Source organism: Lingula anatina, chromosome 2, assembly GCF_051362555.1.
Source record: "Lingula anatina isolate TDL-2025a chromosome 2, LinAna3.0, whole genome shotgun sequence".
Lineage (NCBI taxonomy): Eukaryota > Metazoa > Brachiopoda > Lingulata > Lingulida > Lingulidae > Lingula > Lingula anatina.
Genome location: NC_141768.1, coordinates 13,242,651 through 13,270,099, shown reverse-complemented (window position 1 = coordinate 13,270,099; position 27,449 = coordinate 13,242,651). Strand labels below are relative to the sequence as shown.

The 27,449-nt window shown below is 39.2% G+C and overlaps 3 protein-coding genes across 5 annotated transcripts; 1 reads left to right on the top strand and 2 right to left on the bottom strand.

Annotated features, from left to right (window-relative positions):
- Positions 1 to 671: 671 nt before the first annotated feature.
- On the bottom strand, positions 672 to 3,086 carry LOC106155628 (uncharacterized). The gene is made up of 2 exons (XM_013530536.2): positions 2,686 to 3,086; positions 672 to 2,516 (listed from the first exon to the last, which is right to left on the bottom strand). The coding sequence occupies exons 1-2, from the start codon at positions 2,774 to 2,776 to the stop codon at positions 1,081 to 1,083; spliced, it is 1,527 nt and encodes a 508-aa protein (XP_013385990.2). The 5' UTR covers positions 2,777 to 3,086; the 3' UTR covers positions 672 to 1,080.
- A 944-nt stretch (positions 3,087 to 4,030) lies between these two features.
- On the bottom strand, positions 4,031 to 6,732 carry LOC106155627 (uncharacterized). The gene is made up of 2 exons (XM_013530534.2): positions 6,482 to 6,732; positions 4,031 to 6,230 (listed from the first exon to the last, which is right to left on the bottom strand). The coding sequence occupies exons 1-2, from the start codon at positions 6,594 to 6,596 to the stop codon at positions 4,609 to 4,611; spliced, it is 1,737 nt and encodes a 578-aa protein (XP_013385988.2). The 5' UTR covers positions 6,597 to 6,732; the 3' UTR covers positions 4,031 to 4,608.
- An 831-nt stretch (positions 6,733 to 7,563) lies between these two features.
- On the top strand, positions 7,564 to 27,052 carry LOC106155638 (uncharacterized). 3 transcript variants are annotated; one of them, XM_087004881.1, is made up of 12 exons: positions 7,628 to 7,711; positions 8,437 to 8,482; positions 8,939 to 9,074; positions 18,602 to 19,730; positions 20,195 to 21,720; positions 22,022 to 22,246; positions 22,569 to 22,694; positions 23,228 to 23,386; positions 23,673 to 23,799; positions 24,209 to 24,336; positions 24,600 to 24,848; positions 25,059 to 27,052. In XM_087004881.1, exons 4-12 carry the CDS (start codon positions 18,614 to 18,616, stop codon positions 25,716 to 25,718), a joined length of 4,317 nt encoding a protein of 1,438 aa, XP_086861007.1. In that variant the 5' UTR covers positions 7,628 to 7,711; positions 8,437 to 8,482; positions 8,939 to 9,074; positions 18,602 to 18,613; the 3' UTR covers positions 25,719 to 27,052. The 3 variants fall into 3 exon arrangements, with proteins under 3 accessions (XP_013386010.2, XP_086861007.1, XP_013386013.2); XM_013530556.2 differs by lacking the exon at positions 8,437 to 8,482 and having other exon boundaries at positions 7,564 to 7,711; XM_013530559.2 differs by lacking the exons at positions 7,628 to 7,711; positions 8,437 to 8,482; positions 8,939 to 9,074 and adding an exon at positions 14,323 to 14,502.
- The last annotated feature ends 397 nt before the right edge of the window (positions 27,053 to 27,449 follow it).

Sequence of the window (27,449 nt, the reverse complement as noted above, 5' to 3'; positions counted from 1 at the left end):
GTCTTCCGAGTAAATTATAAATGAAAAGAGATTGTCGAGAGAATGACTAGACAAATAGATAGAAACTTCATAACTTTCTAGCTGGTCCAACCACGACGCTATTTTATTTATTAGTATGTTTTAGGGTATCCTTGGACATTCCTTTTTATGTCCAAGGGGTATCTTATCCGGGGTTTCCTCGAAAAATTTTTTTTTGACCTAACGAAAAAGCATCGATAGACCCGTCCCTGCAATGTGCCAGAGGCCCCTCAAACGCTTAGTGATTTTGCAACAGTGACATTCGCCTCTAGTAAAGAGTATCCTTGCACTTGTGTTTTATCTTTTATCTTTTATTCCATTTCTAGTTTAGATAAAACGATTGTCAAGTCACTTGACCGTGTCTTCCTCTTCATTCCAGATCGACATCAAATGCTGTTATTAGAGGGATTTTAGGGTCGTTCTGTATGATGTCTAGACATAGAATAAGACTGGAAAGGCCTGGAAACATTTTCAAAATTTTAAAATGTGGTATTTGAGTATCAGTTATTGACGCGTACTATTACAGTCTATTCCTCATCCTGCACGACTCGATTTCTGATGAAAGTGCACTAGACAACTGGGAGGTGCTTATCTAATGTGGGCTATTAAAATGGTCTTAATAAAATGTAATGTGAAATCAAATTATTGCGCTTTCCAAATATTTATTGCAATAAATACACACTGAGTAATGATATACACTATTCCAATATACTATATATCATAGATCTCAAAAATAAACAAGCATAAAATAAACTTTAAGCCATTAAAACACACAATTTATGTACACTGAAAATATATCGTCTGTTTTAAGTCAGATCAATTTATTAAATAAAATGTTTATAGTTATTATTATGTGCAGTATTTTCCATGTGTCATATCAATGAGGTAATCCGCCCATTAGTACTTTTAAATCTGAGACAGAAAAGCAAAGGAATTCCCATCCCCCTACCCATGGAGCCGGTCATTTGCTCCAAAATATATTTGATGGGGAAAATCTTATTTCAAAGTCAAGACTTTAATACACAAAAATTATCTTAAGCATTTTATAACTAGAAAAAATTGTCATTTACGTTCACCTCTCGTATTTTTGACGTAAATGTTCCTCTTTTGATACACCTCCGTCTCTTCAACGGTTTTGGGTACTGTTTCCTCATTAAGAGTGAGTGCGGCGTAGGAGCGATATTGTGGCCGTTTGGGCGGAGGGTCTCGGAGAAGCTGGTACCCTTCCTTGTTCATGCTGGGTGGATCCGGGTGGACCGCGTTGGAAAGGAGGTCCCGGCTTTTTCGCCTCTTATTCCTAGGTGCGGTAAGTCGCTTCTTCCCTAATGAACGCCTTGGAGCCGGGCGTGGAGGTAATGTGGCTGCCCGAACGGTTGGTGAATAGATATTCTGGTAAATTTCGTCGTCACGTTCACCGTCGTCAAATTGGCCTCGGATTGCGGGTACCACAGCGGTTCCGTTTTGTCGCGGCTTGGGAGCAATGGCGGGTTTCTCCTGTGTCTTTTTTGGGTGTTGTCCACTGGATTCCTGCTGCACGAGAATAAACTCCTCTATTTCACCAGTGCGCTTCGACGACTGTGAGCTCACCATGCTTGCTGTTAACTTCCTACTACAGTGACAATCTGGCTTCAGAAGCGCCGTCAGCCCGTTGGTACTTTGCAGCGGACACGTCCCTTCCCTTGCGTTGGCCATCGGCATCAGGTTAAATGATACACGACTAGTTTCACGTGGACGTTCCATGACATTCAGGCTTGTATTTTCTTTTTCTGTACCTGGCATCAAAGATTTTCGTTTCACGGTTCTGAAAGTTAAATAAACATGAGAGATTTCGTCCAAAGTGATACACTGATCAGCTTTGTTCGGATTTCCATTTTCTCCTCCCGTCTTCTCGTTATGCACGGTAAATTCTTCGCAAAATCGGTCTTGGTTTGTAACGTAAGAGTACGGGCAAGCCGCTGTGTCATCATAGGAATTTGATTCGAAATCATCCAAAAGGCTCGTTTCAGTAAAAGCTGTCTCTTCTTCTTCCTGCTCTTTAAAAATGTCCCCTTGGTCTCTTTGAGGAGTACGCACGCTATGGTGAGCACGACGCTTTTTACTTCGACGTTTCGGTCCACTTAAATTATACCTCTCCTGCTCTCTCCCCTGCTCGGTCACCCGCCAAGTCTCTAACTCAGTCTCCCGCTGCATCCTGTTCAACGATTTTTGCCTTTCACGTTGTTCCCGGTGACGTTTACGGCAATCGGCACACCTGATGATGAATACGCTGCCCAGTATAGACAATATCACCGAGCCGGTGGCAACCGGGATAAGTATGCGATAATCTACTGCCCAGCTACATGGGTTTGGTGTCAGCGTGGCAAATGCGCTGTTCGCGTTGGATGCTGGAGGAGTCAGTGTTGGTGCCATGGAAAGGCCTGATTGTCGAGGGAGTTCACTGTAACTGTATTTGTTGTCACCGGTGTTAGTTTTAGTCTGAGCTGCAGAAGACGGTTTCTCTAAAATCAAAATTATTGGCGTGAAATAAAGCTGGTAACAAGCAATCGAATTTTAGCAGTATAAGCATGGAGCGCCATCTTTTTTAAATACTTTTCCTCTTCATGCCTTTCGGAAAGGACTGAAGCAGGTCCACACTCTAAACGTAAGACGGAAATGAATACAGCTCACCTTCACTGCACCAACATCCTGTCAATAAACAGTAAAAAACCAACCACACTGTATTCGCGAAGAGGGATATCGCTGAAGTAAAAAGCCTCATGCTCCTGCCTGTCTCTACGCCTACATCTCTCCAGAAAAAATGGACCGACTGTCTTTTAGCGGTCGCTGACTAATCCACAAGTCTGAATTATATTCATACGGTGTTCTTTCATTTCAGATTGTTAGTAAATACACTATGAATAAAATCTGGGGTTTCCCTTGGCTAGGTCCCAATTTTCTTTTTGAAGTGAAATTGAAAGTAATGTTGCACAAGATTCAAGTTTTCAATAAGATAAGAAATGTCTATTCTAGAAAAGTAAACAACAATGTTTGTCTATTTTTTTACTACGTGTGTGATATGTAAAGTGAAAGTACTATGAGTCACTCGACACTGGGGGGTTACCCACCAAATGTTTGTTTCTATTTTGGACGCGAAAACATTCTATGTGATGGACGAAAAAGATCAGTATTTTTTAAATGATGTCACTGATGTCAAATTAGGAGAGACGTATATTTTGTTACTCATACTTAAAAATATTTTTGTGACTATGAACAGAATAGGTAATATTGTGTGTTTTTTATCTCAACACTGTGCCACACTTACATTTTCTTTGTTGTGCTAGGTAAACTCTTTCTTAATCAGTTGTTATCGAAAACGTTTTCTTTCAAAATGAAACCCTTTGCCCCCTATTCGTCTGTATAGGTAAATTGATGCAGTATCATGGCGCACTCCATGATATTCAGACTTGTATTTTCTTTTTCTGTGCCTGGCATCAAAGATGTTCTTTTAATGGTTTTGAAAGTAAGACGAAAGGGAGAGATTTTTCAAAAGTTATACACTGAGCAGGTTGTTTGGATATCCAAGAAAACACAGTGTAGATCCCCACACAATGAAAGGTATCCCATAATGCCGCCTGCTTTGCTAACACAATGACATTTGAACCCACTGACGTGAGACATAATACATGTAGGTCTACTTATGAAAGAGCTTTTGCGAAAACTGCGACCGCTTTTTTATATGTAAACAATCAAAAAGAGAAACGATTTTCACACACGGGCACCTTCACACACGACACAGATAAATTTTTTGTTTTCTTATGTTTTTCTTCTTATTGTTTTCTTGTAAAATATTTATCTTCTCATGCTCTAAGAATGAATGTTGATTCATTGCATACTGACTTTGATAAGTGCAATTATTTCTTATTTTGAGTAAAAAGAAACTCCCATTTAAACAGATAAACAAACTGAAAACCACTTTATATCAGCTGTTTCCTTGGCAAGTTGTAATTGAAATCCAAGAAAAACTAAATCAATTTACTAAAAAATTTATTATCAACACTCATTTTGTACACGTAACATTGACAGCAGCATTAATATATGAAAGAAGGAAACCACATATTTTATAAATAAGTTCCTTTGAGGATATTTAAAATATAACATTTACACTTTCATCTATCCTAAATACTGATATAACTATATCATTGATTTAAATGCAAGAAAGGGGACGTATCCAGGGGGTTTAAGCTGAGGGCACGCAGCCCACCCCTTAAACTCCCATGACATGTTTCAGCAATTAAATATGAGCAAAACGACGCGATCCCTGTCCGCCCCTGCGCACCACTCCCCCCCCCCCCAAGAGCCCCTTTAAATAAATTCAGGGGCCCATCATAGGGATTGTTCGTGATGGTTCGCTTTTCCTTTTTTTTTTTGAAGAGTATACAAATGTAACTCTGGATTATGTAAATTGTAGTCCGTGCGATTATCACTGTCTCAAGCATCTTAAAATAAATACTTTTCTTCTTCTGCTTAGAATTTAAATTATAGTTATAATTGTTAATATATTCTATGCCCGAATCATACAGATATAGGGTATCATTGTGGTGTCACGTTTTATCATTTCCCTTTCAGCAGCTTCGACGGTCTTGGGGCTGGATGGGGAGGGCGTACAGGAGGCGACTGTGGAACGTTCACGTAGATTCCGGGGCTTCCGCATTTAGGGCCCGTGCTCTTCTCGCGCTCTTTGGGAGTATGGATGCCCTGGCGAAGTAAAGTGCGTAAGTCGGTGCTCGCTCTGACGCCGGTAGCAGGTGGAGGGGGCTGTGAAGGCACAGCATCTTTACAGATTAGTAATTCAGGATCAACCCAGAAAGAGCACTCGCGGACAATGCTTGTTGCAGAGAGACGGAAGTCTTCTCCGCTCATATCAAAGTAGTCCTGCGAGTCCGTTTCATCTTGGTCAACTAGGAACTCAGAAGAACGCTTTCTGGCGTAGAAGGGTTTTGGTTCACCCACAGGAAGACTTATATCTCGTTTAGCAATATTACTGGTGTTTCTTGCGGGTTTAGGGTGTTTTTCCTGGTCGGTCTCCCTTTCTGTACCCTGATCCTCTTCAGCGGGCATAAGACCGTCCTTTTGCATATTGTCATCGTCATTATTCGGATCTTCTGCAGACCGTGTTTTGGACATGCCCTTTCTTATAGCTATAACAACTACGCAAATAATGAGAAATACTCCAGCAAAGACGCCTGAAACTATAAACCGCAAGACGTAAGTTACGTACCCGTCATTGGACATAACCATAGACTCGCTGGATGGGGACTTGGGACATATCGTGTCTGGGATTGCGATTTTAATGATGATCGGTCGTTTAAAATCCGACGCAAACAGGCTGCATCCATGTTCAGTCGACATGAATGCGAGTCGGAGCACAACGAAGTCTTCCAGGTTTGCGATCGTTTCTATCTGCTCTGAAGAATTTGTTAGTTTCGTAACTTTGATGGTGTTGTCGGACAAATCGTAAGCAAAAAGATAACCACCGTATTGTGAAAGCGCCACTGGATAATTTGGAGAGGTCATATTAGTAGAGTTGGTGTAAAGAATGACAGGCTGAACAATGTACACATCTTCAACCGGTCGCAACAAACCTTGTGTCGTTTCATACACAGCATATTTTGTCGGTTTAAGCTCGGCTATCGCAAACGCAATAACACCCAGGACAGGCTGCCCAGTATTGTCATTAACAAGCAGTGTTTCCACTTGTTTCTCATTTATGTCCAGCCTTCGAACAGTTTTATTATCTAGTAGGTATAATGCATGTTCAGAAAACGAGTAGGTCATGTACTCGATATCACCGAAGGATGCTGCCGACAGGGGGCCATCATCGGGCGCAGTCCCTCCCTTTGTCCTTCTCTCACCAGCAAAGCTCGATATCTCACAGTCTTTCTCAGATACGCCGTCAATTTTACGTATAATGTTATCATCAGTGATGTACACAACAGACGGATCCCTTGTAACGGTCAAGTCAATCGGCCTTTGGAGTTTCGCCTCTGTGCATGGACCGTTCAAAAACCCTTTCTTACCAGACCCCCCGAGCACAGTCGTGGCTCTCTTCAAGTCGAGGTCCCAGTACAGAACGGCGGAGTTCCCGGTGTCCACCACGTACAGGCGGTTTAAAGCAGAGGAGACGGAGATACCACTGGGTCGAGACCATGATGACGACCATATTTGTTCCGGTTCTGTGGGAAAATAAAAGAGATATTAGAAACCTGCAAATGATTGATGAAAAGCCTTGCCTGTTCTTGTTTGATGCTAGGCGCTACGAGACAGGCCTACGTGTTGAATATGGAATACCCACAGACAGAAATTTACCCTTTTTCAGGAATGTACTAGTAGGAGCATGATTATGAATCAGTTAAAAATTGTCTAAGAAATGCAAATTGTTAGTAAAGTGCAAAACGAATTAGAGAAAGTGAGAGAAATGACCTACCTTTGGTATCAATTATGGCAGCTGCCATTAAAGGCATCGACAAAATTATGGGTATCCACCGTGACATATCGCCCAACTTTTTGCGATTGTTCCGAAATGCCATCTTAAATTTCATATCCAACGCGTCTGCATCTTAAATAATAATCTCTTGGCTATTTATAGACTTTAAGTAATTTTCCAACCCCAGGTAAAGAAATATCGAAAGTGAAACAAATTACTCAGACATGGCCAAATAATACTGTTTCATAAAATAAACAGTGGTCTGGTGTATATACAAATACAAGTATACACAAAAATTTCCCCTCCTCAAGTTTTAAATGACTCGAAATAAATGATGTCAAATGTTAAAACCTTAAAGTTGTTTTAATTACGTCTAACTCTTTTTTGGATTTGTGCAAATGTTGACGTTGGAACGAAAATAAAAACCTTCTATTTATTTACTAAATGATTCACCGCCTGTTTTTTGTACACCGTATTTTACTTTGAAAAGTGAAACTAATTGCACGAAGTACGTTGTTAAAATATAAATATGAACTTGATCCCCCTATGCGTTCGAAGACTTGACACGGTCAGATAGATTAGATTCATTTATAGGAAGTTCAAAAACTGGCGGGCGAGAGAGAGAGAGATTGAGAGAGAGAGAGAGGGGGGGATACCAGGGCCGGAGGCTGCAGGAGGGAGGGGGCAGGGTAACAGGTGCTTCAGCCTCCATGGATTTTTGAAAAAAAAATAGACCTTGATAAAATGTTAGCCTTTTCCTCTCTCTCATTTCATCAGATGTCTCTTGCCTGTCTTTCAGTTAGTGGTACAAATAACCTGCTCGCAGGTGTCGTCATGTTCCTAGGCCTTCAACAGCTCCCCCCAAGCATTTGCCTTGGCCAACGACTCTGAATATTGGTCATGGGTTCCATAAAAGTCTGCTAATGTATATTTAGTCTCATTTCAAAAGCGACAGCTGTAGTGTTTTTTATCTACCAAAGTTCCCGCAGGGAATTCCCCTCATCTTATTCTTAACCTCTGTGATTGCACGGACAATCCAGGCTGATTGCGGCATGAGAGCAGCCTGTGCACATTCGATATTATTCTAATGAATGTGTTAGAGAAAACACCAATAAAATAGGAAAATCCTTTGTCTTATTCAGTCCGTCGTATTATCAACAGACTAGGCAAATACCTAGGCATTTACATTCTAAACACTCTAGTCTCCACACTGAAGAAGGATAATATTTGGTAAGCGTTTATTGTTGTCTCCTCAGTCGGGCATATAGGTCTGTGTTTGTTCTCTTTTTATGTATAGGTTCATTGAAAGTAAGCGTATAAAAAGGGTTATTGTCATAAACCTATATGCACAGTGAGCGACGTGGCAACTGAATATCGACCAGTTCAATCAAGGTCGTTGTTGCTCTCTACCCGCCATATTTTTTTTCTCATGTTGTAATATAGGTACAGTAAGTTATTGTTTTTTAACGTTGAAGACACGGCGTCCTTGCTTGGCATTTTTCTTAGAGTAAATACGGCACGTGTCAGAGACAGAGATAGAGCACTCGGTGAGCCATGCCACTCTACCCTGTGTCACCAATGTGTCATACGTCTTTTAAATCGACAATTGAGTGCCATATACCTGCAGTATCATTTATATGATAATAAAAGGATTGGTTATAAATTTAGGTATAAGCAAAGTACGATCTGCAATATAAGTTAAGCCTGATGTAATGCTGAGGTAGTCATGCAAGCAGCGTTGCTGACACTTGCATTTTGGAACATTTCCAAATCCTACATATGTCCAGTGGCCTGGTAATGTCGACAACTGGGATGTCAAGACGTATAGATTAACCCATGAGTCATTACTGTGTGCAATGTCACAGAGTACTGTCACCGTGCGCTCTGTGCTGTAGTTAGAGTGGCCTAGAGGCTGGAATATGAGCATTGTACAAAGATAGTCATCACTTTTTCAGTGACAATTTTACCGAGCTGAGTCACGCTAGGGCATGCTTAATTTAAGTAAGTAAATATAGTCTAAAGGAAATATGGTGCACTCATATGTATTATATCTATATTGCATTTAAAGATTTCCGTGCGTTCAAGAAGCCCACTGTTCAGAGTTAAAAATAAGCTTTATTGGAAATAATGACAATCAGAGACAATGCAAAGATTTTAGACATTTTGGTATGGGATGGTTTAACAAGTTATTTTCTGTCTCCAAAATCTTATGTGCAGCTCCATTTCAACTCGGCGTAAGGTTATTAATGTTTTTATATACTATGCTTTAATTAACTCATAGCGGATAACCGCAAACAATAAAGAACAGCAGGCCGTTCTACATTTTCAGGTAATATTGATCCGAGTAGCCCCTGAAATTTCCGTGGACAGCCTCCTATTGTACGTCACCCTCTTTTGTTTTGCGGGTTACTGGCCACATATAAACGTCTGATCTTTGTACTCTTTGTCGAATTACAGCTCCTCGCGCCAGCAGCTGCAGTGCAACTCATAAGCATGTGACAGGGAAAGCTCCCATTTATCCCGATTCATAGTGTTTAGGAGTTTGGGCGAGGTATAGACAGGGATAGCTCAAGAACTCTGACTCAAAGCAGAGGTGAGTACTAAGTTCATAAGTAATGACTTCATCTTCTCATCCTTCTCAGGCATGTCAGTTTATTTTACGGGCGCATTTGCTGTGTAGACCTTTGATCAAACTAAGACCCTTGTAGCGCAGGGTTTAATATGACTATCCATTGCTGTATATTTGAATTTAAGGTAATTATGCTAACAGGAATAATGCTGCCCACAAGCTGTCGACCTGAGATTTTTTGCTGTAAATTGGTATATCGAAATAATCTGGTTTATTGTTGTTAGACATGTGCTACATGCACAAGATACCGAGGATATTGCCAGCTGAGAGTTCTACATGACGTCACAAGAGGTTATAAATGGAAAATTGGGTCGGTCTCTTAACTTTCAGTGCTGGTTAATTTTTTTTTGTCTCCGTGTCTTAGGGGTTTATGGTTATATTTTAACCGCACAGCAATTTCCTCTGCTATTCATACTAGTTTCAGTAGAAGCAACAAGACTGCAAATTGGTGGCTCTTTAAATCATTTAGAATGATTAATTTCTCGCCCAATGTTGTACAGTTGCTGTTTCCTGAAATTCCTCAAAGTGATATAATCATTTAGAGCAGTTAGATTGTTTCATATTCACTCTTAACCCATGTTAACGTTCTTTGTACTAACGCTAAGGGAATATAATCACATTCAACCAGAAACAAAAACGTGTCTCTGATTGATAAAATGCAAAGGCGGTCTGTATTGCAGTTATTTCATCAGCTGAGCCAGCACCTTCGTGTCAGAGCTTGTCAGTTCGCTTACAAGAAATGACTGAAACTGTAACTTAAGCTGACAACTTGATCATAAGTAATCGTAATTTTAGAGTCGAAATCTCAGTGACTCATGGCGTGAACACTCATATTGCATCTTGCTGCCAGGTGCTTACAATGTAATCGAATTTTAATATCTGGCTTCTTGGTCTCTTAGAATGAAGTTCTAAATGAAGCTTATCCTGTTTTGTCCTTATTTTTCTGCATCCATATGTAAATTTGTAGGGCAACCTCTAAGGTTTTAGCCGTGACTATTTACTCACTATAATAAAAAGTCATTATATTTTACGCACACATATTTAAGTAGATACTCAAACTGAAAAAAATGTGATCTGTTTAGTTATTAATATAAAATATATAATGCAAATTGTCTTTCTTTTCATCTCCTCCCTATCTATATATGACATTCAATTCCAGTAAAAAACTCTCTTTATGACACCACATCAGATTGATACCTAAGGTTCTTTGGGTGATCCCTCACCGTACTAATGAGTCTCTTGAATACACAGGGCCTCGTTTTTTTTCTAATTTTAGCAAGGTTAACGAGAATTAGATAGTCTGTCGTGTAATGTTGCTTGTGTTTATTTTAGAGGAACAAGAGAATTGGGAAGAAAGATCAAAAGTTTTTTTATCCTATTTTATCCTGTGCTGACCGCTGGCATGGGTCATTTGAGATGTAATATACCTGCATTTGCATCGTAGAAAAACAGTCAAGTAGTTAATGAGTTGCTAACTGACAAACAGACATCCATCATACCTGACGAATATGGGTTTTCCCTTTGTTCAAACACCCAATAGTCCTTGTCTGAATATCGTTGTAACACTCGTTTTAAATAATAGTACAAGATAAAAAGAGGGAAGTCGTTTCTTATTTCTTTTTCTTATTTTTCTCCCTTTTCTTCTTTTTCTAAATTTTTTCGTCAGGAAGATCACAAAATCGGCCTTGAGGTAGAAAAAATATATATATATATAAATTATAAATGGAGTTTTGTATCCATCAAGTTAGCTAGGATTCCTATCTATCTTAGACATCACGTATATTGTTATCTTCCTGAAACGGCCACTCCACACTTCACACTGGTAACCAAAGACTTATGCATGCATGACCACGTGTCATCTTAACAAGTAATTTTGATTATTGCAAGAGCAGGTCGCTATAGAAGACAGAAATTGGAGTCGCACATGATGAAACTGGTGACGGAAATTAGATGTGATACTAAGTGAATATATCAAAAACTAGTCATGCTGCACATGTGTTTCTTCGGAATTACGTTTTTGCCACGAGCCTGTTAATCTTCTGATCATACTTAAAGAGCTTTATGCTCATATAACAGACTGCTTTTATAATAAACTATTTGGCTAAATTTGCAGATGCGGTTTATACTTTGTCGAGCAAATACATTTATTTCGCTGTTTTTTACTTAAAGAAAGAGAATTTTACTGTAGACGAGATTAAAATGACATGGTACATTCTATTTTCATTTATTTGTTTTCTCAAAAATCATATCGACTTGACCGTAAAACAAGATATGAAAAAAAGATGGGCTTTAACTTTGAACAATGTGTTTTACGTATTGATCCACATGCTGATATGTACGGGCACATAGTGTATAAAACTAGAATAAATCACTATAAAATACTGATGTAACGAGGCGGTAGAGACACCACAAGTAACGCCCATAGTTCATCACTGCGAGCTATAGAGTGGACATACTGTATACGGGTATCACGTCTTTAAAATCACATTCGACGGAAATGTTTACATGTACAGTGTATTGCTTGCCATTATATTTCTTTCTTTTCGATTTTATTTCAAGCATTCCTCATTCTCAAGTTTCATATTCAGTCACTTGGTGAAAAAGCAATTATATATTTTTGGGGAGGTACTTGCGTCACTATATTTAAGTAGTGTATCTTAGCACATGTGGCAGTTTTCATATTAAAGTATTATAAAACGTCCAAACAAATGTTTTGTACAGAGCATATTAACACTGTATATCATATTCAACATGTTACATATCAGGCCAATATGTATGTAATTATGCACTGGCCTTATTACGACGGGTATCTGATACAAATCGAGTAAATGATAACTTAAATATATCACGAGGGCATCGGTTTGGATTCATCCCAAAATCTGATCGATATTGGTCCTTGTGCCTAGGTCAACATAGAACATCCTGAAAATATGTTTATTTTTAATTAGGGCTTCAAGTACAATTTCATTCCACAAATCGCCGCACCAAATCAAATATAAACTTATTTCGGTGATTGTACAAATATATCATAATAACCATATGGCTAATATATACTAGAAGATGTGTTAATATTTTGACAATAAAAAATCAGTAATGTTACAACAGCGATGAGTGTGAACAAGGGGCTTGAAATGTTTTCTGATTGTCTTTACCAAGAACTGATGTAACAGCTGTTCATATTGAGAATACGCATGTCCCGGAGTCCCGTATATTACGGGATGCTTGTTCTTCGATTTTATTTCAGGATAAATTTCTTTGTTTTTGGTAGACTGCAAAGAGTCACGTAAATTGTACAGCAGTTATTTGTGCCCTTACGAGAACTGATATAAGAGAAAATGGCACTTAAGGAAGTAAAATGATCAAATGGATTATTCCGTTAAGAAGACTTGTGTTTCCAGCGTGCTTCTTGACTGAAATGATATTGTGAACATTGCCTAATTTACAACGCTGGCCCTTAACAATTCGAACTGGTAGCATATACATATGGCAGGTCAACTTTTTAAAGTATTAAAGTACAAAGAAAATAAATGAAAGGAAAATAAAAGAAAGGGAGGTTGTGACACACACACACGCACACATGCACGCACGCATGCACACACGCACACACATCTGCAATAAAGAGAGAGAGATCATTAAATCCCAAAAGTGACTCATAAACACAGACGCACATGCGCACGCACGGTCGAGAGAGAGAGAGAGAGAGATAGGGAGAGAGGGATCATAAAATCCCAGAAGTAGGGCACAGTACTATAGGGCTCCTTACGAAAGAAAAAAATCAATTAATACAGGGAAGTCAACTGATTTTGATTAGGTACTAATTATCATGCACACCACATGGAAACCGCAGCCCTGGCCACAATATTCTGTTATCGAGCGTTGCCGCCAAAACTGTTCAGCAAAAGAAACCACGTTTCTCCCCATGAAGTAAGATATGCTCATAAATCAATGAATTAATCGATTTTCAAGCCTAACATGACTGTGGACATGTAAATACATTATTTATGCAGCGGCGGGCTTTCTGCCTTCATTGAGCTTGTGCTGTGAAACTCGCGATGCTTACGGTAGCGGATGTAAAATATTGGTTTACTGGAAACCACATGAATATTAACTAATAGGCCTAATTGATGTGCGTTATTAATTATCAATATAGTTCTCACAAGTGTTTTATGGTTTTGTGAAGCATATTCACGGTGAGTAAACACTTCTAAATTTATTTTTAATGCGTTAGTTGCTTATCGAACAGGGTCTGCAGAAGATTATCGTTTGAAAAGAAATATATGCATCTAAAGCGACCAATGACAGTATTTCATGTCAGTCTTGCAGACAACGTATGCGTCATACAGTGTGTACTGTGACACGAACAACTAAGTAGGCTTTACAGATTTATGTAAGTGATCCCGATCTCTTTTCTTAAACGATCGGAAAGAAATATCCTGCGACCGTTTTGTGCAGAATTTGCAAAAGTTTACAGCATTTAGTGCTAAATACGACTATTTCCCCTCCTCCTTCTCTGTGTATACAAAGTGCAACTTGTTTTTATCGAGTTACAAATTGATCTACAGTCCCGCATTTTATTTTGTCCAAACCGACCTCGTCATGAGACAACAAACATGTTACGTTTGTACATCCACGCTGGGATTGATTCAGAAGTGTGTGCAAATATCTGGAAGCAAGGGGTAAACCTGCCATAAAATATTTGTATCCAGTATCTAGGTTTGAGAGGAAGTGATGCGTTACATAAGTATAAATTTAGCCGAGGAACATGCAGGCTGAAAAAATGGTGCACTTTAGGATAAATTATCTGAAAATCAACCCCATTTACAGAGCAGAAACAGTTGCCCGATTATTTTACCGCTTTGACGGGAAAGTTCAACCAACCCAGATTCTAAATTGTCTAAATTGCATAGCGTTTTTTTTTCACACTTAAATGTTGTGTAGATTAGTGGGCACGTGTGTATTTGCAATTTCAGCTACAGATGCTCTTCCGAGATGTGACCCTTTTTATATAAAAGTACCACGCAGGTCATTGCGAGGTGTCTTTTATGTTTTTATTTTATGTAAAGCGAACAGGGGCAGGTGTCATCTATTCATAGATCAATTGGGAAAATTGCTCATATGGCGGGATGGAATTCTATATACGCTATACGCCAAAGCTAAAGCGACACAACACAATAAAAGAGTGCAAATATATAGAACTGTGCCGTAAATGTTCATCCGGGCAACCCAACTGGCGAAAGCAGCTTGACTGACAACAGAACGAAGTCGACTTGATCGAGGCTACTCCAGGGTTTTTTTAGCTCCTTTCTGAATGGGTACTCAGTTCTAATTCTCTGCTGTTTCGTTTCTGACGGAGAAAACAGCCTGATGATGATCATACGCCCTGTATTCTAAGGTAAGGACAGGACTGAATGCTCATTATAAGTGCTTGATGGATTTCTCATCACACAACATATGTACATTTACATGTACGTTTATATATCGGGTATCTGGCGAGGTTTTAATACAGTGCTGTTGTTACACCAAGTTAAGAAGTTCGTACTACAGGAACGTCATCGGCATGCAAGGTACGTGCTACAAGTTATGATGGATCTTATGTTCATCTTATTCAAAATCTATAATCTCCGCAATATTTTTTTCGTAAAGAAACATTTTTTTTTCTTTGTAGGGACATTTGTAGATTGCATTTAATCATTTCTTAATATCTACAATAGTAGTAGAACAGGTGTTGATGAAAATTTAGAGAAGTGTAACGGTTCAAACCTTATGTGGAATATTGGAATGCCCATATCTTAGATTTATATCAGACTTAGAAGTCGGTTCACAGCAAAAAAAAAGCTCAGTACATATTTCATTGTTGAAATACCCCGACCATCGAAACTCCTATTTCACAAATACCAAGACTTGAAAACAGCTGTTATAAAAGGCTGTATGGACCTGATTCTTAAGAGTCGGGGCGAGTGGAGGGGGGGGGTCAGTCTTTTTGGGTAACACTGTGTATTGCATAATATATGCCTCTATTTATTTATCGGAATTTTGACCACCTGAAGCTCAAGAAAAACGAACCACCACTGAATCTAAGAAATCCCTATGGCCCACCTGTGGTAACTTTGTTTTAAACCGCAGAAAGCTGCACGAAACCAGTCAAAGTACAGCCAAACAGCGTTGAAAACGGGAGAGAGATTTTAATATGGAAAACTGAAGAAATTTTTATGCCGGGGTTAAAGTCCACCACATGTTAATCTCGTGACCTGAAGGGAAAGGCCTCCCATGCCATTTGGGTGCTTTGACAATAATGTCTCATCGTCACAAGTAGGATTTATACCACCGCAATTACAACTCAAAGGTCGCCTTTACGAGTGGGCAGACTGTGCATGTGCCTATGCATTTAGTAGATTTATATTAGGGCCGTAAATAACAGAGGCATCATATCAGTGAGGTGGCAAGTGAACAGTACATCAAATAAAATTCCTGTAGCAGGATTTTTTATGCATGTTTCATTATTCATTGTCTCTGTTTAACCGGAAAATTCAGTTAGGGAACAATTGAAAGGCGTTAGTTACTGAGTAAAACTATCTGCTTTTGTCATTCCTGTAACATGAAACTAGTTAAACTTGTGATGTTTATCTTAAATTATTATTTTTTTATTTATTAATTATTTAAATATATCACATTTGGATCAGTCGATCATTTTGACGATTTCAGGATGTGTGTGTGTGCGTGTGCGTGTGCGTGTGTTTTAGTGTTTGTTCATGGTTGGAAATTATAGTAAATAAGGGGAGTTTTTTGGCTAGTGACGTACATTTGTGGAGAAATGAAGCTAAGGTCGTGTCAGCAGCAGAAAAATGTAATGCGGATATCATTATTGCTTATAAAAGCCCAGCACTGTCCCACAATGAACAGTTCTCCCATCCATGTGGGCATCATCACTGAAGCATTAAAAAAACATGCTATTTGATTCACACTGAGTAAACTTGAGTACGCACAGCTTTAAATAGGTACATGTTGGTAGTAATCACAAAAAACATGTAATTGATGAAACAAATCTCAACATCAGGCAAAAAAGTCTGGAATAAATGAAGTACTGTAAGCAACTTTAAGTATATAAACAGACGGCGACATCTCTCATAATTGGTATTTATGAAGCAAGGTCTGTCAAAGAGCAAATATAAAATCCACAGAAAGATCCGGAAACAAAGAGGATCAGGAAGTGTTATCTCGTGTGCACATCGTGTAAAAAAGACTTACAAAAATCTATGAAGCAATTCTCATCAACCAGCAAGCAAATGATAGAAAATATTAAAAAGATTCACGGAAGCCCAAGTCGAACGAACGAAGCGAAAAAAGTGAAAAACGTCAGCTTCTGTAGTTAATTAACAATCGAACAGCAGGCGAGTAAAAAGCACGCAGCAAGAATAAATTTGTTCTACATCGTGGAACACTATTTCGTGAAATTATTTAAACAATGTGTCAGGTTTGAGAAAACTTCAATGGATTAACCCTATCGTTTAACCATTTGTAGATAGTAAAATCAGTAGTTTTCATTAGCGCATCAGTGGAACGACTCCAAATACAAGCTGTGAGCCCAATACATGGTTCGCCCGTGTAGCTTTCACCAAGTTTGCGTGTTGTTAAAGACTTATAAATCATTAGAATGGAATCATATATGTCGATGTTGTCTGGCTTTCAGCGACCAATGTTTAGCTTGGGGGAAGCTATTGATTTTCAGCACTACTCAGTACTGGGGATGCCTGGTGTTGCTATATACATCTGGTTTTAGTGAAAACACTGGAGAGAGCTTTTAAGAGTTTTTAATGGTGGTTTTTGGAAGTGTGCACGTACGTCATGCCCCGTCATGAACTGCAGTCGACCAGTAAACAACTTACTTCATATGTAGCAAAAATTGCAAACTAGAAACTTCTACACATTAACTAGCAGTTGCAACTTTCACGTGTGTTGTTGTTGTAGACTTACTTGCCTTTTATGTTGCATAATTATTGTTCATATGTTGATGTAAAACAAACACGCCGTGTCAAAAATCTACAGATTCCGCCATTGTTTGCCTGTACGATAAACAGCCATAATGTCAAAATCCTGGTTAATATGTTGCGAGCTGTATCTCTGCCTCTGATTAGCTTCTCTTCCTTTCCCTCGGTAAGGTCGGTACCTCGCAAAGGTCTAATCAAGTCAATCAAGACAAGTCTTAATTATATTCAACGTCTTGTATTGAATACTGTAGGGCGCTACAGCTGTGGCCGTCTTGCAGACATGATGTAACTATAAATTTACCCAAATAAAGAAAAGAAAGCTGTTAAATATTGTCTGATTCACCTTCCTGTGGCAAAGGGCTATATCTCCTCTTACCGCCAAGCTTGTCTTAAACCTTCAGACGTGATGTATATGTACGTTTGTGCTACCATCTGATATAAGGGGCTGCTAAATATTATACTTTATTTTTATTTTAGTATCAGCGATGCAACAATTTTGTAACAGACTACTTGCGCTCCCTGTGGTCAAACAGTACATGCTCTTTTGTTATTCTTTTGTTCTCTCATTCACTTACGAAATCTGTAATCTTTTACCTATACCTTGAAAAGGCTCTCAAAGGTTTAAAAAAACAAGGGTTTGGAAGCAACTGGCGTCTTGTGTTCACAAAACCTTCATCAGGTTTCAATACTTCATTTGGTAATTTCCTCATAAAAAGCGGAATTAGCAAAAGTGGTAATGAGAAGACTGATTGCGTGTTCTTGGTGGTAAACAACTTCTTGTAACACGAATATCTGTATCAGCGCAGCTGTCAATCGATACAAAGCTAACGAGGCCTGTTTTCTTTTTTTTTTTACTGTAATACATCATATGGAATTTTTTTTTAAAAAAATGTAAAATACCCATCGTTAACAACGATTGTTTCCTCTTGTAATGAAGTTTAAATGCAACTGCTTAGTTATGCAAACACCTTGACAGCTATACTAAGCTGATTGGACTTTAGGAAATAAGGAGATCATCATTATGACTTTTCTGCAAATGTCATGGCATGACAAGAAACATTGCTTCTCAAAACCTCACTGCAAGTGAATAACAAAAAAATGATATTCGTGCTTCGAATACCTTTCAATACCTTTACTGTGCCTGGCATGCTTATTTTTCCATTTTCATCAAATGACACGTCTCTCCTGGCGGAACTCTAAGCACTAATTTGGATTTACCACCTGATACAGTCCTTTGATCTAAATCTAATTTTGTTACTTCATTGCAATAACACGATAGGTTACGTTGACTTCAACCAGTGACAACAGGCTGGCGAAGAACTCCTGCTACTTGATCAGATTTTTGAGACGCAATTTATCTCTAATACCTCCCTGGGAGAAGGATCGTTGTTAGCTCTTTACTAATCTTTAATCAACACTTGCATTCTCTTTCAATCTCAACAGGTGCGCAAAATCCATCTTACGTAAGGCTAAGCTGTCTTTAATCTGATTGCTTCTTCGTTTCAGATCTTAGCCACGATGAGCGACAGCATGTCGACAGGAGAGCAAGATGAGCCGGACCAAGCTATGGCTCTGGCCAGCGAGAGTCGGGGAGATCGTCAAGAAGCATCAGATTTTGCACACCAAAACGCTCGCCGTCTTCTTATGTCTCCCACTGAGGAAAGAACGGATGATCGTGCTATTAGTGAATCGTTAAGACGCGATTTAAGGCGATGTTCACCCAGGAGTAGTCAGACTACGTCGAGTATAGATTTGCGACAGCTCCCTGCCGAAAACGACTTGCGAAACGGGAGAAGAGTTGGTACTGAAAATTTGCCTAGGCGTCCTTCGTATTCACTGGGTAATGTCAGTGAGCTACAGAGATCTTCGACCAGGCCAAGTTGTGCAATAGAATTAACCCAGCGCACTTCAACCCCTGTTGCCAAAAACGGCACCACACCTTCAGATCAAAAGCAGGTATCTGCCCCCGTGTCTGTCTGTGATACTAACCGCAAACGTCTGTCTTTACGAGGTTTGTTACTCGAAGAATCAAAAGAACACTCAAAATCTCAGGTCCAACTTCACTCTCGAGGCCCACGTGGCCTCGGATTCGCGTCAAACAATCCCGCCAATTTTCGAAACGAAACTGGCCGAGACAACTCACGACGAGCCTTTTCCATACCCAACGTCTCCAATCTCAGGTATGCGCACGTCCGGTCGTCCTCCGGGAGCCATAATGATCTCAACAGGGATTCCGGTTATGAAAACTCTGACAATGATAGAGAAATGTCCACGCCATCTGACAATAACAGTGTCGACACGGTCAGTATGAATGAAACCGTGAACGAAGAACTTAAGGAGCCCTTGTGGAAAGAGCACAAGGTTGATCATCAACAGCAAAACGGACACCTAAATGGCCACGCCCAGTTTTGTGAAGAGAAAGATTTCTCTAAAGGAGATATAGAAAGAGGCAGCGAAGACGGTGGGGATGTCAACAGTTGTGAAAATGCGTCGGCAGCAGAACTTCGTAACAGGAGGAAAGAACACAAAGAAAAGAAAAGAAAGGACGAACTGGAAGAAAAATTAAGACGCGAACGAGAGAGACCTCCCCTGTGGTATTGTCGTTTGTTGGTGAAGCACCCAAGGGCCTCTTTCTGTGAGTAGTTTAGTAGTAGTATATTGCATTTTATTGGCTGTGGTATTTACAGTACTTGGGTGAAAATTGAATATGCAATAAGCTTAAATTTGAAACTAAAAAAAAAAAAATAAGCAAAATGCAGATTTCATCTTTTGTCCTTAACTTGTAATTTCTGAAGGAATGATATCGCCGTGTTTGTTTAGAACAGGGACTAACCTCTTATAGTGTGCGTGTGTGTGTGTCTTAGTGTTTGTAGCTTGAGTGTGTGTGACAGGGAAACTGTCTGGGCCCAGCCACCCAAGAGTGCAGCATGTCACTTTAATCCAGAGAAGATGTATTCAAGCTATCTCATGTATTAAAACAGGACACACAATTTGGACACGCCTTACATAGTGAATTCATGCAACACGTTCATAAGTAGGGAAACTAAATGGTCTTGTAAATTAGAACCTATGATTAATTTTCCTTGTCTATCTTTTCAGTTTCCACTCTAGGCTGCCACGCCCTCTTTGTGATCGTGACCCTGATATTGTACTCCGCAGGCTATGACATCTTCCCGACGGAGTTCAATCGATTTCCTATGATCTTAAATAATGATGTAACCCGCCTGAGAGAGCTCTCGTGGATACATCGTAACAATGAAACGGACATCGGGAAAGGGCACCAAATCAACCGCTTCTCCCGAGAGAGCCTTATACTGTTCCGAAACCGCAGCGTCCATTTCGACAAATTGTCGCTGTACTATGAAGTGGAAGAAGACAAGAACATTTTTCGGAAGGAGATCTTTGAAGATATGAAGCGCCTAGAAGACGAGATCTACAACCTGACGAATTACCAAGATAAGTTCTGCCAACTGGATCTTCGGAACAACTGTGTGAAACCGATGTCCATTTTGCGTTACTTTGATGGAACTTATCAACACTTGCACCCAACTTTCTACGACCCCGACTTTGAAAATATCCACAAGGTCCTGTTTACCGCAGCTCATCATAATCAAACGAAGACGGCATTTCAGTTCTTCATGAGCGCCGACTCCTCGATAGACGCGAAAGGAGCATTTGCCTCATTAACACGCTCCAGTTTCCCGTTAGGTTGGCCGTTGCCTGGCAACGATTCTGATGATGAGAAAACTTCGCGTGTCCAAGATTTTCTAGTCAAAGACGTCAAACCAAAATTGGTTGAATTTGTGAAGGACAAACCAAATGGCGTAGATCTCATTTACTATGCTCTTATGCTATTTGCTCATGACGTACTAGATCAAGTTGTCTATGATTTAATTTTGGCCGTCGGTAGCTTATGCTTCATATTTGGGTTCATCTGGTTTCAGACCAGGTCATTCTGGGTGACCAGTTGGGCCGTTCTAAGCATTGTCACTGGGTTCTGTTGTGCAAATCTTATATACCGAATCGTCTTAGATTTTAGATATTTTGGGTTTTTCCACATTTTGGCAATTTTCATCATTCTTGGCATAGGCGCAGATGATATATTTGTCTTTTACGATAACTGGAGAGCGACAGGGAAGGTGAAGTATCCAAGCCTGTCACATCGGCTTTCTGATTGTTACCGAAGGGCGGCGGGAACCATGCTTGTGACGTCATGCACCACGATGATTGCCTTCTTCGCCAGTGCCGTATCTCCGATTTTGCCGGTGAAAACATTCGGACTATTTTCTGGACTATTAGTGCTTGTTAACTATTTGTCCGTCATAACCTTCTTTCCAGCTGTGGTGATAGTGCACCATCTCTACTTTAAGGGAAACAAAGCTTGTTGTTGCTGCGCGCCGAAGTCGAGCGAGGCGAAAACGCATTTAGTCAGTAGGCAGTCCAGTACTTCTACTAACCCACAGCAAGAAAAGAAAAAGAAAAATGTGATCATCAGATTTCTCAGCGGCAAATATTTCAAGTTTATTACTCACCCGTTCTGGAAATTTTGGATCCTGTTGTGCTTCGCGGCGATCTTGGGTGTATTCATTTACTACGCCAAAGAGCTGAGTCCAGACGAGGAAGAGGTATGTGAACTACAGTCTTGTAATAGGCTAATTGGATTGTAAACAAGTTTATGTGTTAATATATAATTGTTGAGAACAGTTACTTGTAATACACAAATTGATGTCTGCAAAGAATACCATTTCAGTAATACCGTTTTAATTAGCAGGATTGGTTTTCAGTTTGTATCTGTCAATTTGCTTCTTTCCTTCAAGCATCTAACCACTTATAAGTCCATTTGTAAGATTAAATATGAATGAATGTAAACATCCAATTTTTGCATTTCGTCAGCTTAAAGAAATCAAAATCATTCAAAATTTCCAGTTGCCGATCTACAAGCCGTCTAACAACTATGGCAAGGCACAGAACCGCCGCCTTCACGCATTCAAACCAAGCGAAGAAGATCAATACGTCACAGTGTATTTGGTGTGGGGGTTGAAAGAGCGAGACGTTAGTGGCTGTCACCAGTCAGACTTCAGGTGTACAGGGAAACAGGTCTGGGATGATATGTTCGGACTCAATTCCCCACCGGCACAAATAGCTATGAAGGTGAGGCAACTTGACAATTTTTATTTCTCGACATGAAAACCATACCCAATTTTCCCAACCTCAAGGCATTCAGTTCTGTATACATTCCAGCACGCACTGTCAGGTTTGACATAGTTCCATTGAGTGGAAAGTTGCATTATATTCAGGTTAACTAACAGCATGTCATGCCTCGTGTATTAGAATTAATGCATAAGTAATATGTTATTAGAATTCAAATCTGACCATTACTGTGATAACTGTATTGTTATTTATCTATTGGCGTGATGTTTGATATTAAAACTATTTTTGCAGCGGGCGTAAATGCTGATTTTACAAATTTCAGAATTTGTGTACCCGACTGAAAACCTTGACAGATGACGAGAGAGATGAATTAAAAGTCCGATTGGATCTTGTTACCAAGAAACCACAGATCGCTTGTTTCATGGATAATCTTGAGGCGTTTGTTAAGGTACGAAATGACTTTTTTTATCTGTCATACAGTTCAATGACACGCGAGTTAGTATTTCACATGATGTTCACTACTTCAAAACAATTGAGGGAGGGGAGTCTCTCATTTGAACCAAACTGCCAAACTGTCTTTTCTGGTTAAAAACAGTCAAAGTAGTATAGTGGGTTGGTTTCCATGCAGCTTTACTGGAACTGTGCCTGTATCTACTAATAATTCTGTTATCACTGGGTCGAATAACTGTTCTATTTTTGGCAGCACTTCTTGATGCTGTTTGGATGGACTTCTCATTTGCGATTTCTGCTTACTATGTTTGATAAATATGCAATATGCATGAAACCCCTGTTTACCTCACACATAAACACTGTAATAGTCAGATATACCCATTTGCACTTAATGCACCCAACAAACTGAGTCATAAACAACCCTGTCTATTTTCTTTATCACAAAACGCATACCCTGATCCTAACAATAACATAATCAGCAGTCTACGTGATGAACAGGGTACAAAGTGCATTTTTTATGTTCCCTTCCAGAAAGAAGAGCTCAAAGATCGGAACCGCAGCAAATACACGAAAAGAAATGTCAGCTATGAGTACCCTCTGACCGAGACTAATACAAAACAGTTTATGGAGAGCCACCCACTTATCTATAACTTAGCCGAAATCAAGCGAACTTTTTATCGATATTTTGAGGTAATACTAAGCAACTCTTCAAATTTTCGTTTTTTTTTTATGATACAGACTAGACTTAAACCTTGGTTCATCAGTCATACTATGTAAGATGGAATAAAGGTTTATAAAAGGTCTAGTGCAAAATTCCCTAGAAGCACACAGGAATAAAAGAAAATTTTAAGTTACACTAAAATAAAATGAGCTGATATTGTAAATATTATGAATCTAAAAGATGACAAATATTAACTGGAATTCCAAAAAACTAAGCACGGTTATTTTGTTAACATGTCCGTCATGTTTCTTCCAGATCTTTGTCTCTTATTGGTTGAGCGACGGGTACCGTATGACGCATACTGAAGACTTCAGCAATTACAACAAACTGATAGGTGAATGGAAAGAAGATGGTTACACCACTCCTGTTAGGATGGTCACAGGTAATGACATTGCTTACCAGGTGGCTGTATACGTATCAGCTAAAGCTCACGTCTGTTCAACATCGCTCATTTAGTTCACTTTTGTTCCCAAACTCATGTTTTTGGGAAGAATCCATTTCTACTTTTGATTCTGTTTGCGATTCACGCATTGGCAAAAAAACAGTTTCCCTTTTCTATTTGATATAAAAAATCATTGTTTCTATTTATTATTTTTAACTTAATTCTATTACATAATTCCCGACTGTGACCAATTTGTAGCAAATGCAAACGTTCTTGTTTACAAAATGATTTCATTTGCATTTAGTTAATATAATCTCCACCAATTGTTACCATCTGAATTATCCCAAAATCTACGGTGCATTCGTAATACATTTATGGCAGTCCTTTTCCCTTTCTCATTTCTTTTTAGGAGCCTATTATGGAACGAAACTGAAATTCATAGCCATCGAGGTGAATACCACATTAAATGCGCATGCGTTGGGATATGCTACGGGCCTGCCCATTATGGAGAGATGGGAGGACTTTATGAAGGAAGAGGTGGGTTGAAATAACTGACTTTTAATGTTAAATCGGGTAAACAGATGTGCTGAAAATGTGTAATCAATAGCAAATTTTATTGAAAATTTACACATTTGAGACTTGGTCTTACTGATGCTGTAGAATCGTACTGGGAATCTTTTAATGTCATTAAAGTAACAAAGTTGCGAAGAAATTGTAAGGAAAATTGGTTTAAGCTTGCCAAAGTATACAATGGTTATCTGTGTTCTGCAAAAGTAATTTTTATCGTTTGTCGATTTCAGCTGGCTAAAATGCCTCCAGAATTACAAGGCGGATTTCAAGTAACCGAGAATACGTGGCACTGGCTGAAGGTCCAGCAGAATCTGGCAAGCACGGCTCTCATGGGAATAGTCATTGGTATCTCTCTTTCCTTCCCAATCTTGGTATTCGCCACACAGAATATCATTATGGGGTTCTTGGCAACTCTTACTATGGGTATGGTGACGGTGTGTGTGGTAGGAGTCATTCCAATGGTGGGCTGGAAACTAGGGGTAAGTAGGGTATCTATATATCAAAACAGATACTGATTAACAGGGCTTTCTACACGTAAAAAGCTAATCACATTTATCACCAGTTTTAATAAGCCTTGGGTGAAACGTTTATAAAATGTCTATGAAATGTTATGTGGTATTTTAAGTAGCTCTTGTGGCACTGAATGCAATGCAGATAGTGCTTAAATTGAAGGCTCTTTTGAATTTTAGGTATTGACATCCTTGAATCTCTGTCTCGTGGTTGGTCTGGCGGTGGACTACGTTGTGCACCTTGCAGAGGGCTATCACCTGTCTCCACACAGAGACCGTCTTGGGCGCGTGCGCGACATGTTAGATCACGTGGGCATTTCCGTCCTATCAGGTGCCACCACCACTTTGGGAGCGTCCATCTTCATGATGTTTGCCGAAATTCAGTTCTACGTCCAATTTGGGATTTTCATTTTTTCAGTAATTGGATTTTCTATTCTGTTTTCTTTGTTGTTTTTTACCACTCTTTTGGCCATCGCTGGTCCACAAGGTGATACCGGTTCCCTCGCCCCTCTGGTGACTTTCTTTACACATCTTCACATTGGGAGAGACAAAGAAGACAAAGAGTGTGACAAATGCCAAGGTATGGGTTTCATCAAAAAGATGAAACTTGACGACTACCAGCAAGAGGAAGCAAAACCTTATATGGGGAGGGACAGCTCTAGGGTAACCATTAAACTCGCAATATTTGGCAATGACAACAAAGAAAAAGAGGAAGAGGAGGAGGAGGTCGCAAATATCACGAACGGTTCAGAAAGCTCTAAATTTTTGCATCTTCATGACATTCCCGAACATCGACAAAGCCCAATATTAGCCCTTCAACCGGGTGACGGGAACAACTAGTCGGAATCAGCTGACAGATCTTCATCATTCGTTTTGTTATTGGACTTCTTTTCACTCTACGAAAGAAACCATTCCAATGCTGTGTTATCACACAAAAGATAGCCATTACACCCTGATAATGTAGGCCTATGTCTGTAGGCTGCAAAGTCTGGAGGAGGGTTACATGCATGTTAATTACACAGTCATTTATATGTGGTATCAAAACAAGAGTTAAAATCGTACTGCACGCACGCACACAAACGCACACATGCACACACACACACCAATTATCAGTTATAAAACATTTTGTAAAAAAAAGATCCGTGTAGGAGATTATTATATTGTTGACTTATTGATAAAGAGGGCCAAATCAGAGCAGCTGTAATTTATAAAATATTTCATTAGTTTTCATTTTATATTTTTCTGTGCATCAAATTCTTGTCCTCCCTCCTCCCAAAGTAACCCAGATGAAAATTGCAAAGTATGCTCAGTATTCTCTAAGAAATTTGCATCCCCGTGCGTTTGGTTAGTAAGGAGTAGACTCACAGCTGTGAAGGTATAAACCCAAGCAAACTGAGGTCAATAGTAATGATGGTTGCTTGTGCTCGACTAGATTACTATAACTCGCTCTCAAGTGAGGGATCAATGATTTTGCAGAGGGTTTTATATTTTTTTCAGTCCGAATGGTGAATACTTAAAAGGCCAACAGCTATTTCTGTGGGTAAGATTTCCAATACATTTTGCATTAAGGGAATGCGTAATTTCCTACGAGAGATGCACCGGTTTTGTGTATGTGTGTCTGTGAGTGGATGTTCAGACAAGATGTGTGTCGCTGTATAGACGTGTTTTGGTGACGCTGTTTTAACATTTTCAGTAAGCTGGTAAAGATTGCGGTTTGAATTTTATTAGCTGGTAAAGCATTATTTAGTGTTACTCCTTATGTTATTTACTCGTGCGACTTGTATCGATCTGAAGATTTTTAAGAGGGCATAATGTTGGGAATTTGAAGTGTCATTGAAAACTCAGCTCTGTATTTTAATACTGGTGAAGTTTGCATAGATACAGTATGTCGCACGCCAACCTAGCATTAGATCTAAGAAACCCGAGTCACACTCTTTATGACATTACATTTAATTTCAACTTATGAGATTAAAAATTTACCTCATCAGGGATTTACGCCGACACGACCATGCAAGACGAACGATAGGCTTATGTTGGAATTATCAAAGGAGATTTATTAAATACTGTTAAACAAATGAAAACTATGTTAGTCTGTCAAAATATGTGGAAGCATTGTTAAGTAGGACGTTTATATGAATGTATTTCATGAACTGTATTATTAAATTTTGTTTACAGTTTTTTCTCAGCCTCAGTATTATCCGAGTGTCCTACCACACTCTTCGAAGTACAATCATATTCGCTGGTACATTTCCTTAGTTATAATATAATGAAGCATCTTGTTGTTGTGCTAATATATATATATGGATACTGTTAGGTATGATCGTTGCACTACTGCACGACGCGGAAGACGGAAGCTTAGAAGTAGGGAGTAACATCACGAAGCGGTTTATAATTAACCGAAGAAATTGTGATAAAATTGGCGTAAACTCACAAAAGTCATAATAAGCAATGCAAAGCAGCAAAGATTTTTTGTCTCGGTGATTTTCACACTTTTAATGTAGTGTGTGTACATGTATATTATACGGAAAAGAAGTTCATTGTAAGGACATTTAATTTATTAAGACCTCTTTA

What these genes read in the sequence shown, in the direction of transcription:
- LOC106155628 (XM_013530536.2), bottom strand. Translation starts at nt 2,776, where the DNA reads ATGAGGCTTTTTACTTCAGCGATATCCCTCTTCGCGAATACAGTGTGG. An exon ending in AGGATGTTGGTGCAGTGAAG is followed by an intron (nt 2,517 to 2,685) that starts GTGAGCTGTATT and finishes TTTTGATTTTAG; the next exon opens with AGAAACCGTCTTCTGCAGCT.
- LOC106155627 (XM_013530534.2), bottom strand. Translation starts at nt 6,596, where the DNA reads ATGAAATTTAAGATGGCATTTCGGAACAATCGCAAAAAGTTGGGCGAT. An exon ending in TGCCATAATTGATACCAAAG is followed by an intron (nt 6,231 to 6,481) that starts GTAGGTCATTTC and finishes ATTTTCCCACAG; the next exon opens with AACCGGAACAAATATGGTCG.
- LOC106155638 (XM_013530556.2), top strand. Translation starts at nt 18,614, where the DNA reads ATGAGCGACAGCATGTCGACAGGAGAGCAAGATGAGCCGGACCAAGCT. An exon ending in CTTTTTATCGATATTTTGAG is followed by an intron (nt 23,387 to 23,672) that starts GTAATACTAAGC and finishes TGTTTCTTCCAG; the next exon opens with ATCTTTGTCTCTTATTGGTT. An exon ending in TGGTGGGCTGGAAACTAGGG is followed by an intron (nt 24,849 to 25,058) that starts GTAAGTAGGGTA and finishes TTTGAATTTTAG; the next exon opens with GTATTGACATCCTTGAATCT.